This window comes from Rana temporaria, chromosome 5 (genome assembly GCF_905171775.1).
Source record: "Rana temporaria chromosome 5, aRanTem1.1, whole genome shotgun sequence".
NCBI lineage: Eukaryota > Metazoa > Chordata > Amphibia > Anura > Ranidae > Rana > Rana temporaria.
The window spans coordinates 290,969,578-290,990,678 of record NC_053493.1 but is presented as its reverse complement, the minus strand read 5'-3'; the positions used below and the strand labels follow the sequence as shown (position 1 = coordinate 290,990,678).

The 21,101-nt window shown below is 40.7% G+C and overlaps 1 protein-coding gene across 2 annotated transcripts in view; it reads left to right on the top strand.

Moving 5' to 3' along the window:
• The window catches only part of ANKRD12 (ankyrin repeat domain 12), a 174,443-nt gene that overhangs the window by 73,798 nt on the left and 79,544 nt on the right, over positions 1-21,101 (top strand). For both annotated transcript variants that reach the window (XM_040353967.1, XM_040353966.1), the window contains exon 3: positions 12,328-12,475. In XM_040353967.1, the coding sequence (XP_040209901.1) occupies positions 12,328-12,475 (148 nt within the window). The remainder of the gene's footprint in view (positions 1-12,327; positions 12,476-21,101) is intronic.

Here is a 21,101-nt window from a genome sequence, read left to right as displayed (position 1 = left end):
ACTACACCATTATTTACAGGCAATATTTGAAAAATTAGAATATTGTGCAAAAGTTCATTTATTTCACTACTGCAACTTAAAAGGTGAAACTAATATATGAGATAGACTCATTACATGCAAAGCAAGATCGTTCAAGTTGTGATTTGTCATAATTGTGATGATTATGGCTTACAGCTCATGAAAACCCCAAATCCACAATCTCTGAAAATTTGAATATTACATGCAATCAATAAAACAAGGATTGTACATAGAACAATATCGGACCTATGAAAAGTATAGGCATGCATATGTACTCAGTACTTGGTTTGGGCCCCTTTTGCAGCAATTACTGCCTCAATGCGGCATGGCATGGAAGCTATCAGCCTGTGGCACTGATGAGGTGTTATGGAAGACCAGAATGCTTCAATAGCGGCCTTCAGCTCTTCTGCATTGTTCGGTCTCATGTCTCATCTTTCTCTTGGCAATGCCCCATAGATTCTCTATGGGGCTCAGGTCAGGCGAATTTGCTGGCCAATCAAGCACAGTAATCCCACAGTCATTGAACCAGATTTTGTTGCTTTTGGCAGTGTGGGCAGGTGCCAACTCATGCTGGAAAATGAAGTCGGCATCACCATAGAGCATGTCTGTGGATGGAAGCATGAAGTGCTACAAAATCTCCTGGTAGACGGCTGCGTTGACACAGTGGACCAACACCAGCAGATGACATGGCTCCCCAAATCAACACACAGTGGAAACTTCACACTGGACTTCAAGCATCCTGCAGTGTGTGCCTCTCCATTCTTCCTCCATACTCTGGCTCCTTGGTTTCCAAATGAGAGATGCAAAATTAGTTTGGTCTGTCTTTAGCCCAGGTAAGACGCTTCTGATATTGTTGTTCAGGAGTGGCTTGACAAGAGGAATACGACATTTGTAGCCCATGTCCAGGCTCTTAATGCACTGACTCCAGCCTCAGTCCACTCCTTGTGAAAGTCCCCAACACTTTTGAATGGCCTTTTCCTTACAATCCTCTCCAGGCTGTGGTCATCCCTGCTGCTTGTGCACCTTCTTCCACACTTTTCCCTTCCACCTAACTTTCTATTAATGTGCTTTGATACAGCACTTTGGGAACATCCAACTTCTTTTGCAATTACCTTTTGAGGCTTTCCCTCCTTATGGAGGGTGTCAATGATGGTTTTCTGCACAACTGTCAGATCAGCAGTCTTTCCCATGATTGTGATTTTTACTGAACCAGACTGAGGGACCATTTAACCACTTAAGGACCCTCTCATGTACATATACGTCGGTACTTTAAAGATGGATATCTCGGTAACGGCAGCAGCTGCTGCCACAACCGAGATATCCATCTTTACTGTGAGCGGTCCTGTAAACGACAACGGTGGTCTCTGCGGCGGATTCGCCGCAAGATCACCGTTAGCAGCAGGAGGCTCAGGAACCCTTTGCAGGTGTTATGGCTTAATTAGCTGATTAGAGTGGGACACTTTGAGCCTAGAATATTGCACCTTTTCACAATATTCAAATTTTGTGAGATTGTGGATTTGGGGTTATCATGAGCTGTAAGCCATAATTATCACAATTATGACAAATTACGACTTGAACGATTTCATATATTTCACCTTTAAGTTGCATTAATGAAATAAATGAACTTTTGCACAATATTCAAATTTTTCTAGTATCACCTGTATATTTGAGGATGTTGTTGTATAGAGCTATAAACCTAATTTTTGTATCTTTTAATAACAAAAGATTGCTCTGTATATGTTTTCAGAATTGTGACCGATTTATCATTCATTATAATGACTGGTTTGCTTTGATGTAATAATGTTGTTCACATTTTATTTGCCTGTTAAAATTATGTCTGCCATCCATTGGTACCTCACTACATGCACTCTCAAGTGAATTCTACTGTAATCTATTATTAAGGTTGTAGATGTTCCATTGCATTTCATACCGTCTGTCTTTGACTGCATCTCCTGTACTTATGGTGTAGTCAAATTTTAGTGTCGTTTATAGATCATCTCTCTAGCTGGGTACTCTGAAAAAAATCATACCCTATGTTTTGGTAAATTATGTGCTTTTTTAGCAGTTAAAATTCTATAATCTATGTACAGTTTGAATTGAGCTTCTAATAAAAATGCTAAAATTGAACACATTTGTTTTGGATGCTGAATGTCTTGAACTCCTCAGAACACTGACAGTTTGTGTAGATCCGGTCTTATTTAACTTCTGAAAGTAAGATGAGATATGCAGCATCCACATGCAGCCGCTGCTTCACAAGTTTTATGTCAGGGTAACCTTGAAGAGTCACTTTTACTTCAGAGAAGCTAATTTTTATGAAGTGTGCTTGTGTCAGTGCTCTCTCAGAAGACATCTGTCTTGCTTTGTCTCATAAAAGCTGTTAGTCACTTCTTCTCTTCCTCTTCATATTCCCCATACACACTAAACTTTTCTGTTAATGTGTTACATAATGTATTTTATTAGCAAGGCTCCGTGCATTTATCAAAAGGAATGGCGCAAGGAGGCTTTTCACGCAGTGTTGGTCCATTTGATAGGTAGGCTGCTTACTGCTTAATGCAAAGAAAAAAAAACCTCTGCACTTAGCTAGGAATTACCAGGATCATGGACAGGTTTAGGCCTCGTGTACACTGCTGCTGGTAAACGGGCATTTATGAGCAGTTGGGCATTTTTTTCAACTGCTCTTGAACTCTCCTCTGTTATCAGTACATGTACACAGGTTCATTTATAGTCGTCTCTAGGCAGTTGGGTTTAGAGGCTTTTTCTTGGACCCTAAAAAATTAGTTCAGAAGCTGTGTTTAGAGCCAGTTGAAGCGCTAGACACGGCATCTCATGTTTAGCAGTGTTTTGTTTAGACGTTTTTCATTTTGGAAGAATTTTTTTATTTTTTTTCAAATGCTTCTAGACGCAAACGCGGATAAATGGCCGTTTTTAGACACTGGTTTCTAGCTATATAGAAAAATTAAGTGCAGCGCAAAATGACAAATATAATGTGCAGGATTCAAATGATGCAACAAATCCAGAAATATGAAAAAAAAAAAGTCCAAATAAAGGTGAATAAAAGTCCAAAATGTGTGACAACAAATTCCAGATAACTTAACCGGTGACGTTGGCTCAAACAATAAGTGATCCCTTCACCACTGATAAGGTTGGATACTCTCGCCTTAAGGCATGGAGTCCTGTGTTACCAGGTAGTAATGCAGGCAGAAATCAAAAACGCAGATATACCAGACAGCATGATTTCATGTCAGATTCCTCGAAGGTCAGCAACAAATATTGGACCATAAACAGAAAAGGAAAGATCTAAGAGCCGCTCTGATCCTCGACCTGGCGCCTCCAGTGTCCAGGCGCAGACTGAAACTAAGCCGTAAACGAGGGGTCGACAATATCCGGGCGCCAGGTCAGATTGGCGACAAATTGTGACCTGGTGCCTGTAATTGAGGATCCTGTGTCTCCGTGCGCCCCTGCCGTGCGATCACGGCGAGGCCGCGGCCTTGTGAAGTCCCAAGCTCTTCGGAAGCTTCTGTGAGCTGGCGCCCATCTGGTGGTGGCCGTTGGCATTACATTACATTGGCATTGCAGCACTTCTAATGTGTGTCATTTTTCACTATTTTCACTGCCATCTCCTTCCCTCTAATTAGAACCCCCCAAACATTATATATATATATTTTTTATTCTAACACCCTAGAGAATAAAATGGCGATCGTTGCAATACTTTATGTCATGCCGTATTTGCTCAGCGGTCTTACAAGCGCACTTTTTTGGGGAAAAAATACACTTTTTTTAATTAAATAAGACAACAGTAAAGTTATCCCAATTTTTTTTTATATTGTGAAAGATAATGTTACGCTGAGTAAATTGATACCCAACATGTCACGCTTCAAAATTGCGTCTGCTCGTGGAATGCCGACAAACTTTTACCCTTTAAAATCTCCATAGGCGACGTTTAAAAAAAATCTACAGGTTGCATGTTTTGAGTTACAGAGGAGGTCTAGAGCTAGAATTATTGCTCTCGCTCTAACGATCGCGGCGATACCTCATGTGTGGTTTGAATACCGTTTACATATGCGGGCGCTACTCACGTATGTGTTCGCTTCTGTGCGCGAGCTCGTCGGGACGGGGCGCATTTTCTGGCTCCTAACTTTTTTAGCTGGCTCCTAGATTCCAAGCAAATTTGTCAAACCCCTACCATAAACGGCTTTCATTCAGTCTACGCAATGTAAACACGGAAGCGACGTCATGACGTCACTTCCGGGTTTCTCGGCTGCCAATGGCGCCGGATTTAAAAAAGTACACGGTATTCAGAATCGCTGTTTTCGGCGATCTGAATACTTTAAAGTGCAAAGGAGGTATCGGGGGTCTTTTAGACCGCCGATCCCTCCATAAAGAGTACCTGTCACCACCTATTACTCTCACAAGGGATGTTTACATTCCTTGTGACAGCAATAAAAGTGATCAAAATGTTAAAAAAAATAACACAATTTAATATTATAAAAATGAATAAGAAATGTTTTTTTTTTTTAAAGCGCCCCCCTCCCCGAGAGCTTGCGCAACAAAGAAAACGCATACAGAAGTCACGCCCGCATATGAAAACGGTGTTAAAATCGCACATGTGAGGTATCGCCGTGATCATCAGAGCGAGAGCAATAATTCTAGCACTAGACCTCCTCTGTAACTCTAACCTGGTAACCGTAAAAAAAGTTTAAAGCGTCGCCTATGGAGATTTTTAGCTACCGTAGTTTGTCGCCATTCCACGAGTGCGTGCAATTATAAAGCTTGACATGCTTGGTATCTTAAAAAGAAGTGTGATCAAAATAAACGCGCCCTAATGACACACACCTCTGCGCTTAGGACTGTACAATAGAAGAGAATCACAGCTGCTGTTTTAAAGAAGAAATATGACAAAGTATATATATATATATAATGTGTTTAAATATTAAGGTAAACCATAAATTATATATGAACAGCGCTCATGTGTGTATGACCCACACAGTGAATAAATAAACAAATGTAACACAATAAAAATCCAAATGATTCAAAACCCGTGACTGAAAGTGTTCATAAGCAAAGAATAACAGTTCGTGGAAAAGCAATAAAGAAGAAGAACTTCTTTCCCTCTTTCAAAGTGTGAAATCTTCAAAGTAAGTTAATTCAAAGAATTCTTCCACCACACCCGATGTGAAAAAAAAAAGTGATTCCTTCACCAATAAAATTGGCCACTCACCAGAACGATTTGCCTAGCACTCTCGTGTTTCGGCACAATAGCATGTAATAATTGGTTCAAACCATTAGGCGAGCTTCCATTCCCAACCAAGTAGTGAGTAAGATCCTCATAAATAATGAAGAAAATGTAACATAGTGTGATAACGTAAAAACAGTTTAATAACACACCACATAAAAAATCTGCAAATAATGCACTCACAAAATGCCAAAAATAAAACTTGTGAATCAACACAGCAGAAATTCCTCAATATTGTGCGGCTGGCAAACTACGGTCACGGCGGACCCAGGAAAGAACAACCAGGTAACTCACAACACTCGATCCACACTCTGTGCTGGTAGCCAAAAAGAGCTGGCGTGAAACAAAGAAACGAACAAGCGCTGGTCACTAGCGCAAGCAAGTCACTGCACTGGCCTCTCACGTTGATAGGTGGTCAAAGGTCAAATTGTAGCCACGCCCCCGACATGTTTCGTCATAAACCTGACTTATTCATGGGAAAAGCTCGCCTAATGGTTTGAACCAATTATTACATGCTATTGTGCCGAAACACGAGAGTGCTAGGCAAATCATTCTGGTGAGTGGCCAATTTTATTGGTGAAGGAATCACTTTTTTTTTTTCACATCGGGTGTGGTGGAAGAATTCTTTGAATTAACTTACTTTGAAGATTTCACACTTTGAAAGAGGGAAAGAAGTTCTTCTTCTTTATTGCTTTTCCACGAACTGTTATTCTTTGCTTATGAACACTTTCAGTCACGGGTTTTGAATCATTTGGATTTTTATTGTGTTACATTTGTTTATTTATTCACTGTGTGGGTCATACACACATAAGCGCTGTTCATATATAATTCATGGTTTACCTTAATATTTAAACACATTATATATACTTTGTCATGCTTGGTATCTTATTTACTCGGAGCAACATCATCTTTCACATTATGCAAAAAAATTGGGCAAACTTTACTTTTTTCATTTTTTTAATTCATGAAAGTAAATTTTTCCCAAAAAGTTGCGTTTAAAACACCGCCGCACAAATACCGTGTGACATAAAATATTGCAACAATCGCCATTTTATTCTCTAGATTCTCTGCTAAAAAAATATATATAATGTTTGGGTGTTCTAAGTAATTTTCTAGCAAAGAATACGGATTTTAACTTGTATACACCAAATGTCATAAATAGGCTTATGCATGAAAGGGTTAAATAATTGCATTTCCATGTTCTGGGTTTAGTAACACTTTAATTGTAGTATTGGCTGTTGGTTTAAATGGAAACTATAATGGCTTGGAGTCAGTTTTATTTTCGTTTGTTTTTGTTTTTTTTTCAAAGTTTATACATAGTTAAACGGTTGTTTCTTTGACTTACAAATAAACATTTTGGTTTTCTAAAGAGACTACACAGCAAACAATGTCGTCTTTGAAGCTATGATTTAGCGAATTGAAACTTCAGAGTGAACTGTCCAGAGAGAGGGAATGAGTCATTCAGTTATGTATGTAAATTGCAGCTTAAACTAGTATGTTCTGTAAGCAACTGGCTTTTACAGCAAGTGAAAGCATAGAAAACACGAAAAGGAGCCTGCTGCAGAATGAAAAATATCTTATTTACCTGATTAAAAACATTTTTTATTTATTTTTTTATTCCGTACAAAATAAATAAATTGCAGGTTTGACAGTGCCAGTACGCATGAGGTCTAAGACTACACAATGTTCTATACTAGTCATTCTTGTAGTTGGGTAAATTACTATTGCATATTTAGAGCTTTATATATATATACAGTTGTGCTCAGAATGTTACATAAAAATGGCAATTCTTTTCGAGAATATGAATGATGACCCAAAAACGTTTCTTTCACTCGTGATTAGTGTTTGACTGAAGCCATTTATTACCAATCGACTGTGTTTTTACTCTTTTTAAATCATAATGGCAACAGAAACTACCCAAATTACCCTGATCAAAAGTTTTTGTATTGCCCCCTTTAACCACATCAATACCAGCCCATTGTAAAATGACGTCCACAAAGGACCTTTAACGATCCGGGTGGATGTCATATGACGTCCTGGGCTTTGTGGGTGGATATCTGAATGATGCCTGCAGCTAGAGGCATCAGTCAGATATCCTTCTCTTCTGCCGGCGATTCTGCAAAATGTAAGAAAGATCATAGCAGCGATTCCGCCGCTAGATCGTTCCTACAGGCGGCGGGAGGGGACATCCCCCCCCCCTCCCGCCGCCATCCGGTGCTTCTCCGGGCTCTCCCGTGCCATCGGGGGCCTGGAGAACGAATCGTCCGGCGCTGGCAGGAAGCATAGAGATGACTGGTGACCAGATGGTCACCAGTCATCTCTATGACAGTCGGAGGACCCGGGCGCGATGTGATGACGTCACGCCCGGGTCACAGTAAGTAAACAAAGCCGCAATTGCGGCTAGTAAGCAACTGTATTCATGAGATCGGTGAATTTTTTTTTCACCGATTTCATGCTTTCCAGCCTGGAGGAGAGATGTGCGGTCTTATTGACCCCGCATCTCTCCATAAAGAGTACCTGTCGCACACATTCCTATTACAAGGAATCCTTGTAATAAAAAATAAAAGTGATAATAAAAATAAAAAAATAAAAACAAAGTGTAAAAAAAGAAATATGTAAAAAAAAAAGAAATAAAAAAATTTAACGCCCCTGTCCCCAGTAGCTCGCGCGCAGACGCGAACGCACACGCAAGTCCCGCCGACATATGTAAACACCGTTTAAACCACATATGTGAGGTATCGCCACGTGCGTTAGAGTGCCAGCAACAATTCTAGCACTAGATCTCCTCTGTAAATCTAAACTGGTAACCTGTAAAAAATTTCAAAGCGTTGCCTATGGAGATTTTTAAGTACCAAAGTTTGGCGCCATTCCATGAGTGTGCGCAATTTTAAAGCGTGACATGTTAGGTATCTATTTACTCGGTGTAACATCATCGTTCATATTTTACAAAAAAATTGGGCTAACTTTACTGCTTTGTTATTTTTTTTAATTCATGAAACAATTTTTTTACAAAAAAAAGGCGTTTGAAAAATGATTGCGCAAATACCGTGCAAGCTAAAACGTTTCAATGACTGTCGTTTTATTCCCTAGGGTGTCTGCTAAAAAAACATATATAATGTTTGGGGGTTCTGCGTAATTTTCTAGCAAAAAAATTATGATTTGTACATGTAGGAGAGAAGTGCCAGAATAGGCCTGGTATGGATGTGTGTGTATAAAAGCCCTGTATGGAAGTGGTTAACATCAATGACGGCTTGAAGTCTTTTGGGGTATTTGTGGATGAGGATCTTTATCTTCACAGATGGTAAAGCTGCCCATTCCTCTTGGCAAAAAGCCTCCAGTTCCTGTAAATTCGTGGGCTGTTTTGCATGAACTGCTCATTTTAGATCTCCCCAGAGTGGCTAAATGATATTGAGGTCAGGCGACTGAGATGGCCACTCAGAACCTTCACTTTATTCTGCTGTAGCCAATGACCAATCGACTTGTGTTTTGAATCATTCTTATGTTGGAATGTCCAAGTACGTCCAAATGCAAATGTTCCTCCAGTATATTTTGATAACATACTGCATTCATCTTGTCAACAATTTTGACCAAATTTCCTGTGCCTTTTGTAGCTCGCACATCCCAAAACATCAGCGATCCACCTCTGTATATATCGGCTATATACTGCTGATGAGAAAATGTATTTAGCAGTTTATATTTACTAAAGCTATTACATTTCTGTGTACTGTGGGAGACCAGATATAGTGAATGCAGGGTCCTGGGTAGTAACACTTTAAACCACACACTATTACAATGTCTCTTAGCCTCTGCCTCATAAAATAGAAAATTAGAAAAGCATCAAATTTTCGCCCCCCACCCCAAAGCACGTTGTCCCCATGTTGATGAGGACAAGGGCCTCTTCCCGACCACCATGGTTGTTGAGGTCTGCGGACGGGGGGCTTATCGGAATTTGGGAGCCCTCTTTTATAAGGGGGCCCCAGATCCTGGCCCCCACCCTATGTGAATGAGTATATGGGTGGGGGGGGGGTACACAGGTTTTTAAAGTAATTTATTAGGCAGCTCCGGGGGTCTCTTCCGCCTTCTACCCTCTCTGGCCTCCCCCCCCCCCCCCGGCCTCTTCTCCGCTCAGTCCGTTTCTTCTCCCGCTGTCCAGTGTCTTCTACCGGGTCTCCTCCGCCTTCTCTTCTGCTCTTTTGCTAGCTTTTGCTCAGTCTTCTCCGTTATCTTCTTCCGATGCTGTGTGCACAACAACTTATATTGGCATGGGGCGGGGTCACTGGGTGATGTCGTCTGGTGATCTTGCCCGGGCATGATGGGGCAGTAATGTCATAAGGGGCGCGGTCACCAGAGCTGCCTTATAAATTACTTTTAAAAACCTGTGTAGTGTGTTTTACAATGTACCCCATACTCATTCACATAGGGTGGGGATCTGGAGCCCCCTTATTAAAGGGGTCTCCCAGATTCTGATAAGCCCGCAGACCCTGACAACCAATGGCCTGGGTTGTCGGGAAGAGGCCCTTGTCCTCATCAACATGGGGTGATGCAAAACATCCAACTTCTTTTGCAATTTCTGTAACAATTTCTGTAACAGAACCCCAAATGGGACAGGGGTTAACGCCGTTTAAGATATTATATCCCGAACACAAGACAGCTATCGACACTCCACAGTCAGGCAAACAAACACGACCCATACGAATTCTCCCAGTAACGAGACACAGCTCTGTTCTCTGGTTCAAAACGAATAGCCTCTTTAATGGGAAAATCAGACTCTTATATACAGTGAGGAACCACAATGACTCAACTCCACCCACAACATGACACAAGGAGCCCAATACACATCTTTCTGGGTAGACTTTCTGGCACCAGGTCTGACATAATTTACATGAGCTAATTAACTAATCATTTACCCAGTCGTGGTGACTCTGAGATATGACCTTTCAACATAGACATCCCGGCTCCTATCACCTACTATAAAATACACATTCCTTATGTAGACATAATTTACATGAGCTAATTAACTACACCTGATAAGTCAGACATCTGACCTTTAGACTGTCTGTTAACTCACAATACACAATTGTCATCAATAGAACTTCACACAATACAGTGTCAATTAACACAACACAATGCAAGGTCCCTCAGAAGCCATCCTAGCTTCATTTACATCACAACAGATGACATTAACACCTAACAGTATGTGTCCCCGCATTGAATGAATCACTCTTTCAAATACCTGTTGAGATATTTTAAGATATCCTGGAATACATTGTGAATTATCATTACTGCCCCATCTCAGGTAGTCCAAGGTATCATTTCTCAGTCATCCTATGCCCCTAGTGGACATAGGATGATTTTAGACATAAGTCATCGATGAAGCTGAAACAGGAGTATCTCATACTTTTCAAGAGCTTCTGGGTCCCACGGGCCATTCCGTTACAATTACCTTTTTGAGGCTTTCCCTTCTTATAGAGGGTGTCAATGATGGTTTTCTGCACAACTGTCAAGTCAGTAGTCTTTCCCATGATTGTGATTCCTATTGAACCAGACTGAGAGACCATTTAAAGGCTCAGGAACCCTTTTCAGGTGTTATGGCTTAATTTGCTGATTAGAGTGGGATACTTTGAGCCTAGAATATTGCACCTTTTCACAATATTCAAATTTTCTGAGAATTTGGATTTGGGGTTTTCATGAGCTGTAAGCCATAATTAATTATCACAATTATGATAAATCACGGCTTGAACTATCTTACTTTGCATGTAATGAGTCTATCTCATATATTAGTTTAAATTTTTAAGCATTAGTGAAATAAATTAACTTTTGCACGATATTCAAATCTTTCGAGTATCACCTGTACGTTGCTTACTTTGACGTTAAATACCGGGCCTATGGCAGCAAATGGCTGCCTTTAACCCCAGTATTGTTTTTTCAACAGCGAGCAGTTCGCTTTCAGATGAAAGTGGTCTTTGTGGCGGATTTGCTGCAAGATCACTTTTGGCGGAGGGAGAGGTGCACACCCCTCCCGCCACGTCCCGGTCGCCATTTACCGGATGCGACAGTAGCAGCGGAGACTATCTAATGCTTTCCCCTTATGGGCAGAAAGTCGAGTGAGGGAATGATGGCCCACCACTGGACTCGATGCCCTTGGAGGAAGGGAGCGACGTCAAACGTTACTTCCGCCCAGCGGCCTTAAAGGGACAATTTTTAAGAAAAATACTTTTTAGTTTTATTTGTGTAAATGTGAAATCTGAGGTCTTTTTGACCCCAGATCTCACATTGGAGGTTCTGTCATGCTTTTTCTCTATTACAAGGAATGTTTGCATCTTTGGTGCGCTTGTCAAAAGTGCACCAAAAATGCATTAAAAACACACTGCTGCCAGGCAAGCGCCGGGGGCCAGGCGGACATCGCAGCCGCCGGGCATGTGCATCGGTTTCCAAGTGACGCGGCGGGCGTGCGCGCCCTCTAGAGGGCCGGAAACCCGAGGACGTCATACGATGCCCACCCAGAACGAGAGCCACACTGCCTAGCTGCCATTTGACAGCCGGTAGTTAATGGGCTCCTTAAATGTAAGGACCTATTCTTGCTGGTAGTTAGAATCATTAATACAGTATTTGCAAACAATATGTAGGTTTCCGTTTTAGAATAATAAGCGGTCTTTGGTATGTATCTGATCCAAAGTAGTATGACTGTCACGTCGTACCAGTGTGAACCCGGCCTCAAGGATGATCCGTGAAATCAGAATGCACCTGAGCTCAATTTTGAGTATCATGGCAAAGGCTGTGACTAATGGAAATGTGATAATTTTATTTTAAAAAATGCAAAGATTTCAAACCAACTTCTTTCACATTGTCATTATGAGGTATTTTTTGTCGAATTTTGAGGAAAATAATTAATTTAATCCATTTTGTAATGAGGCTGTAACATCAAAATGTGGAAAAATTACGCGCTGTGATGGACTGTATGTTAAGATTCTTGGGTAGTGTATGGAGTCAAGTATGCTCTTATGACATTTTATTTTCTGTAATGTTACTTTAAATGTTACCCTGTTACCAGAATCCTGTTTTTTATTTTGTTTTAGAATAAGGAGAAAATCACATCCTACACCCGAACGCCTAAGTTGGATAGGAATGAAGTTGGAAAAGAAATGAAAGAAAAATCTTCAATGAAAAGAAAACTCCCCTTCACAATCAGCCCACCTAGAGAAGAAGAGAGAGATTCTGACACAGGTAGATGACCCAGAATGATACTGATGTCCTGTCATATAATCTGGTCTCTTGTTCATTCTAGGTAACTGTATGTAGCTGGATTTGAAGATTTAGTATTCATGTGATCTGGTTTAGAAGTAGCGTTCGGGTGGTCCCCGAGTTACAAACAAGATTGGTTCTGTAGGTTTGTTCTTAATTTTGAATTTGTATGTAAGTTAGGACAGGTACTTTTATTTTTTTTAAGTGTAACTCAAGCCAACAAAAATAATTTTAATTTTTTTGGATAGCATAGGGAAGGGTTAACATCCCTGTAACATTTGTTTTTGTTGTCTCTGCCCCTGTTCAGAAGATTTCACCTCACTTTCTGTCCCTATGGCTTTTGAAAATTTGTGGTTGTCATGGAAACAAGGATTGGTGATAAAGCTACAGTGGAGACACCTTTTTCCCACGATAACTCTTACAGCAGTGAATTTCCCTTCTTAGGGGTAGATTTCCTACTACTTTCTGTTGTAAGTAGGAGTTGAATGTATGTAACCCGGGGACTGTGCTTACTATTACCGTAGGTTTATTTACAGGCCTTTTGATATATAGTATAATAATAATAATAATAAAACATGGTAATAGTGAGTGAGTGAAAAACTTGTAAAGCGCTATACATGCGAACTGAATCGCCTCAAGGCGCTTGGTATCCATTTCCTACTATTTTTTACCCTCAGAATAGATGGGTTTTGAGTTTTTTTTCTGAAGGCCAGATGATTCCCTTCCGATCGGATGCTGGTTAGTAAAGAGTTCCATAGTCGTGGTCCTTGGACTGCGAATCTTCGTTCTCCTTTTGGACTTGTATCGGGCCTTGGGTATTTTGAGTAGATTTTGTTTGGTAGATCGGAGGACACGATTGGGGTTGTGACATTTTAATTTTTCGCATAGATATTGGGGTGCACTGTTTTGTACACATTTGTGCGTCAGGCAGAGTGCCTTGAACGTGATTCGATCTTTTACGGGCAGCCAGTGAAGGGACTTAAGGGAGGGAGAGATTGATTCCCATGTTTTTTTTCCTGTTACAATAGTTGGCTATAAAGGCTCATTCAATGAACAATGCACAGAACAAAATGCAGTACACATAGCAATGCATCAAGAACTACCTTGTACTGATATGATTTTAGTAAGACTTCATTCACACGGGCGTACTACAACGAACACTTGTGTTGGGGCCGTATTTTCCCGCTGTCTGCCTTTAGGCCCTGTAAACAAGGCCTAAAGGGTATTTTGTCTTTTTTTGCCTTTGCCTTACTGATCACTGAATAAATTTGCTAGATAAAAGGATTTAATAGAACACAATAAATAGCAGAGATGGTACAGCTAGATTTCCAGTGCCACATTTGGCATCTTTCAGGGGGAGGGGGGGCAACTGGTACCTGTTTTTGACAGGTACCGTTCCCCACTTCCGGAGACGGCGCCATCTCTAGGACGTTCGGCCTCCTTCCTCTGCTGCCTGGCCATCTAGAAAGAGCAGAGTGCTTTGTGCATGCACAGTAGGGAACCGGCAGTGAAGCCAAAAGGCTTCACTGCCGGGTTCCCTTACCATAATGGCGGCAGCTGCACCGGACAACTGATCTGAAGATTGGCCTGGGTGCCGACTTTGCAGGCACCCTGGACAGGTAAAGTTCCATATATTAATCACTTCACGCAAAACTACGTACCCCGGTACATTGGCGCTAAATGCCAAGGCTATGGCATCAAACTTGCTGCTATAATCCTGGTATTTTGGGGAACGCTGTGCATTTCTCTTTAAAATAAGAGGTCTCCTTGGCGGATTCACTGCAAGATCACTTTTATCAGCGGTGGGAGAGGTGCCCACCCCCCTCCCGCCACAATTCGGTCGTCTCCGCCGGTAGTGGCAGAGACGATCGCATCCTCTCCCGTGGATGCCTGGCTGCTGACTAAGGCCCCTGCTTGGCTCCATAGCATTTTTTTATTATTATTATTGCATGTTAGTGTATATATGAGATCTTTTTCACCCCAGATCTCATATTTAAGTGGATCTGTCATGCTTTTTTTCTATTACAGGGGATGTTTACATTCCTTGTAATAGGAATAAAAGTGACCCAAATTTTATTTTTTTTTAAAAAAAAAGATTGTGTCAAAATAAAAAATGTAAAGTAAAATGAGAAAAAAATATATATAATCCTTTTTAAAAGCGCCCTGTCCAGACAAGCTCACGCGCAGAAGCGAACGCATACGTGAGTAGCGCCGCATATGAAAACCGTGTTTAAAACCAAATATGTGAGGTATCGCCGTGATCGTTTGAGCGAGAGCAATAATTCTAGCCCTAAACCTCCTCTAACTCAAAACTGGTAACCTGTAGAAATTTTTAAACCTCGCTTATGCATCTTTTTAAGGGTAAAGTTTGTTGCCATTCCACGAGCTGGCGCAATTTTTGAAGCGTGACATGTTGGGTATCGGTTTACTCTGCGTAACATTATTTTTCAGAATATAAAAAAAAATGGCCTAACTTTACTGTTGTCTTATTTCTTTAATTAAAAACAAGTGTATTTTCCCCTAAGACCGCTGCACAAATGCGGTGTGACAAAGTATTGCAACGACCACCATTTTATTTTCTAGGTTGTTAGGAAAAATTATATATATATATATATATATATATATATATATATATATATATATATATATAATATATAATGTTTGGGGGCTCAAAGTAATTTTCTATCCAAAAAAAATGATTTTAACTTGTAAACAGCAAATGTAAAAAAGATGCTCGGTCCTTAAGTGGTTGAAAGTCAGCAACCGCAGTATTTGTAGCTGTTGACTTTTAATTTTTCATGGGGGGGGGGGGGCTGGACCTCCTCTTTAAAGGGCCTCAACTTTCCTAGGAAACCTGTAACTAGGATGGTAGTTGAAGAAGAATATTTTTAATTGTCAATGTTCTCCTATAGTAGGATTGCTTTGTAATCACTTCTGCATTTTTTGCATAGAGTATAGTGTGGGAGTCTAAAGAATAAGCTGCTCTAAAATGTTCAAATCCTATACCAGGCGTTCTGTTTATTGTTAGACTGGACAGATATGTCACTGACATGGCTGCTGCAGCCTATTGTGTTTGGTTGCCTCGGTCTCTCAATATTGATGGCTTGTCACGTTTTCATTGTTATGCAAACCAGTATGTAGCTCTAGAGTCAGGATTTCCATGGCTTCCTAAAAGGCACTCCGGCTAGTACAGATTGGCCTGCTCTTTGTTCCAAGTTTATTTTTCAGTTCCATGTACAGAAGTTCACTGAACTTAGAAATGGGTAGTATGTTGAATGGAAGCACATGAAGTGGTTATTACTGGGGTGAATTGGATCTCAGGTGTAGCTGCACATTAGAGAAAACGTTGTCTGTAGCGGTTTTCCTGTAACAAGACTGAGATGCTTCACACTGTTTGGAAATAGAACATAACTGTTTGCTGTGTGGTAATGGATCATTTTTTTATTTTTATTTTTTTTAGTTGGTATTCAGTAATGATTATTAGTAAATATTATTTGCATGAAATGTTTTTGGAGACTTGCAAGCATGAACTGTAAACACTTATAGATCTCTATACTCTAATCTGAGGCCGTATAAGGACCAGGCGCCGTTGGTTGCTGAGCAAGGTTCAGTGGTCACATTTTGATAGATGTAGGTCACACACTCATACTTTGGAACAGATGTTACATTCTTTATGTGGATAGTTACCCTGTTGCTGTTCTTGCAGATATTTAGGTTTGTTTAATGCTATAAGTAAATGGTCTAAACAAGTAACATCTGTGCTTTTCACTAAAATTAGATCCTGTCCGTTGACTATAAAGGAAAGTCTTGATTTCTAGTAATGTGCAGGTGTAGCCACCAACAGAATCTTCTTATCCCCTTGAAATGTTTATTACTTTGCTTCTGAGGTTGAAATGACTGCTGTCATGTGCGCTGTAGTCACTTTAAGGGATAGGAGTGTTTAAAAATAGCATATGAGGAGAGTTTACTCTGAAGATTCACTCTGCTGTTCCGGGGAATAGGCTGGCAACCTGTTTTTGTAGCATGTGTGCATAATGCAACCAGAGAGATATTGTTGCAGATACAGGCATCTCAGCTTGCACTGGATTGCTCAGTTGTCATTCTCTTTTGTTAATTCTTGTGCACACTTCATTATCTTAAATACATTTCAGAGTGGTATTAAACCCAAAAACTAGGTGTGCACCGAATGGAAATTTTGGTGCTGAAACCAAAAATGAAAATACAGGATCCACTTGGCCGAAACGAAAACTTACGGTTTTAAAAAAATATATATATATTTTTATTAGGGCTGTTACTGATTAAAATTTTCGTGTTCGATTAATCGCTTTTTTTTTTAATCGACTAATTTCGATTAATTATAATGCACATACAATTTAAACTACTTTTAGCTGATCTCCTTGCATTGCAACTCTGCATTAGTCAGTGGTAAATGTGGTAGACACTATATACCAGGGATATGCAATTAGTGGACCTCCAGCTGTTGCAAAACTACAAGTCCCATCATGCCTCTGCCTCTGGGTGTCATGCTTGTGGCTGTCAGGGTCTTGCTATGCCTCATGGGACTTGTAGTTCTGCAACAGCTGGAGGTCCGCTAATTGCATATCCCTGCTACAGTGAGGAAAATAAGTATTTGAACACCCTGCTATTTTGCAAGTTCTCCCACTTGGAAATCATGGAGGGGTCTGAAATTGTCATCGTAGGTGCATGTCCACTGTGAGAGACATAATCAAAAAAAAAAATCCAGAAATCACAATTTATGATTTTTTAACTATTTATTTGTATGATACAGCTGCAAATAAGTATTTGAACACCTGTCTATCAGCTAGAATTCTGACCCTCAAAGACCTGTTAGTCTGCCTTTAAAATGTCCACCTCCACTCCATTTATTATCCTAAATTAGATGCACCTGTTTGAGGTCATTAGCTGCATAAAGACACCTGTCCACCCCATACAATCAGTAAGAATCAAACTACTAACATGGCCAAGACCAAAGAGCTGTCCAAAGACACTAGAGACAAAATTGTACACCTCCACAAGGCTGGAAAGGGCTACGGGGAAATTGCCAAGCAGCTTGGTGAAAAAAGGTCCACTGTTGGAGCAATCATTAGAAAATGGAAGAAGCTAAACATGACTGTCAATCTCCCTCGGACTGGGGCTCCATGCAAAATCTCACCTCGTAGGGTCTCAATGATCCTAAGAAAGGTGAGAAATCAGCCCAGGACTACACGGGAGGAGCTGGTCAATGACCTGAAAAGAGCTGGGACCACCGTTTCCAAGGTTACTGTTGGTAATACACTAAGACGTCATGGTTTGAAATCATGCATGGCACGGAAGGTTCCCCTGCTTAAACCAGCACATGTCAAGGCCCGTCTTAAGTTTGCCAATGACCATTTGGATGATCCAGAGGAGTCATGGGAGAAAGTCATGTGGTCAGATGAGACCAAAATAGAACTTTTTGGTCATAATTCCACTAACCGTGTTTGGAGGAAGAAGAATGATGAGTACCATCCCAAGAACACCATCCCTACTGTGAAGCATGGGGGTGGTAGCATGATGCTTTGGGGGTGTTTTTCTGCACATGGGACAGGGCGACTGCACTGTATTAAGGAGAGGATGACTGGGGCCATGTATTGCGAGATTTTGGGCAACAACCTCCTTCCCTCAGTTAGAGCTTTGAAGATGGGTCGAGGCTGGGTCTTCCAACATGAGAATGACCCGAAGCACACAGCCAGGATAACCAAGGAGTGGCTCTGTAAGAAGCATATCAAGGTTCTGGCGTGGCCTAGCCAGTCTCCAGACCTAAACCCAATAGAGAATCTTTGGAGGGAGCTCAAACTCCGTGTTTCTCAGCGACAGCCCAGAAACCTGACTGATCTAGAGAAGATCTGTGTGGAGGAGTGGGCCAAAATCCCTCCTCCAGTGTGTGCAAACCTGGTGAAAAACTACAAGAAACGTTTGACCTCTGTAATTGCAAACAAAGGCTACTGTACCAAATATTAACATTGATTTTCTCAGGTGTTCAAATACTTATTTGCAGCTGTATCATACAAATCTATAGTTAAAAAAATCATACATTGTGATTTCTGGATTTTTTTTTTTTTGATTATGTCTCACAGTGGACATGCACCTACGATGACAATTTCAGACCCCTCCATGATTTCCAAGTGGGAGAACTTGCAAAATAGCAGGGTGTTCAAATACTTATTTTCATCACTGTATATACAATCACCCGACACTAGTTAGTTTCCACAATCCATGACTTAACTTCACAGTTCACTCAAATACGTTTTAAATTCAAACTGTAGCACTGACGTAAATTTTTTTCTTATTAAACTTTAAAAAAAACGTAGAAAGTTAGTTTAATTTTAAAACTTATCTAGTATATTGACTGTCAGTCACTTTATAGTAGGCAAGTAGGCATCACTTTAGCCAGTCACGCATATATACCAGAGTGTTTAAATTTTCTGGAAGCAGACATGATCGCATTTTATTGACAATATACCCTGAAGAACTGAACAGTCTTTCGCACGGAACAGATGTTGCCGATACACAAAGAATTGTCTGCACAAAACTGCTTAGGACAGGAAAACGATGTTTTTTTTTGCCCCCTTCACCTGATGGAGCCTGATGCATCCTCCTGCTCCACAGATGCAAAGGTACCTCAATCTAATGGGTGCAGTTTGCGCGCATCCAGCAGGGTAAGTCTCACTGTCCAGGCTGTCCGGTGACGTCAAGAATTTTGATCGATCAAAAAAATTAAAGATTAATCGAGGAATTAATCTTTAATTTCCCCAGCCCTAATTTTTATATAAATGTATGATATTCGACACTTTAATATTATGAATTTAAATGAATATGCATTGTCCCCTTTAGCACAAGAAAAGCTCAAAAAGTTGTCATCTGACTTATGAAAAACAAACCATAATTACAGTAAAATTGCAGCACTATCACAGCTAAACCGCGTGAGTTTTGGATGCCTTTTTTGGCACCTTTTTTCTCTATCGCCAAAATGCTGATTCTTTTATTTTTTATGCCAATCTGTTTTGGCCGCCGAAATTTCAATACATCTCTACCAAAAACAGCAAATCATTATTTCTTGATCAAACATTACAGGACACAGGCATATTAGTAGATGACTGTGTTATGTCTCTACCCTCAGTAGACTGGACACTGGCAAACAAAACTGTAAAGACCCCCAAATAACCCCTCCCACTGACAGGTATCCTCAGTTTTTGCTAGTGTCCTTTTTTTTTTTTTTTCACTCCGATTTGGCAACATACTAGCTCTTCTGGCTATTTACACAGCTTTCGGAATTGTATGGAAGGTCCCTTGTCAGATGTACATATACTGTACATACCATGCCTCCTCGCTGCCTGCCAAATGCTGCATGAGGATTGCTCTTCAGACAACTAAGCAAATGTAAAAATGTAGGATTTTTTTACATTTTTATTTTCTCTTGGTGATCCAGCCAGTAAATACTCTATTTCAACTTCCTTTAACAGACCAAGCTGTCCTGCAAAAGTGACATTTAAAAGGCTGAGACAAACCATTTAACAAATGTTATTCGTTTATTGCACCTTTGCTGAAGCTTTTCTCCTCTCTTCCTCTATTCACTGGAGGCTCTGAGAGCAGCGGGAGCCATTAGCACCTGCTGCTGTCATTCAAATCCAGTAAGGAGGAAGTTGGGGCAGGCTGAGCTGGCTGGTTGTTTGTGTGTAGGACACACATGGCCCATCTCAGCAGTGCGCCCACACGAGCTGGAGCAGAGAGTGCCAGCGGGAGCTGCATAGAATATTTTTTTTTTGTTATAGGGGAAAAAAGAAACCAGAGGCTTAACAATCACTTTAAAAAGTTTTTTAAGTCCATATATATATTTGCTAGTCTAAGGGCCTGTTCACACCAGAACACAATGTGGAAAACCCATGTTCCATGCACGTTTCTCAAAACACATTCAAAACTCAAAGCGACACCACAGTAGTGCATTTGCCTGCACTGGATTGCATGGTACAATAGTACCATGCGATCCGGCTGTTGTGCATTCTGTAAAGTAGGACATTCACCACGTTTTGGTGCGGCCAGCGCAATTTTATTGCATTCAAGTGAATGGGCTAAAAATCACACTGTAATGCATAGCATTACACAATTGGTGCATTAAATGGTGCTCAGATTTTCACATCTTAAAATTAGCCTTTAGGCCTGTTTAACACGGACTTCAGCTTCCATTAGAACAGTGTCAACAGCAAGCATTGAGAAAGCATTTGCAGGGCTTTCAGACGGCTTATTTGAAGCTTTCAAAGTTGCTAGCTGCCACAGTCTGCAACAAATGCAGCCATGCTGGGCTCCTCCCAGTCGTGTCATCCATTTACAGTGTTCTATGAATGGGAAAACTAAAGTCCGACAGCCTTTGTGGCTGACAGCTTGTAGTTCTGTTGAGCGCTGTGGTAGTTCATTCATGCTTCCTGTCGCAGTGTAACTAACTGGCAGTATCGAAGGTACAGCCAAACAGATACACGGACAGTCTGCAGGTCTGTGGCATTACACCCACGATATGCTGGTCACGGGAGCAATGCTTTACAGGTCAATTACTAAAAAATAAATGCATATTGTT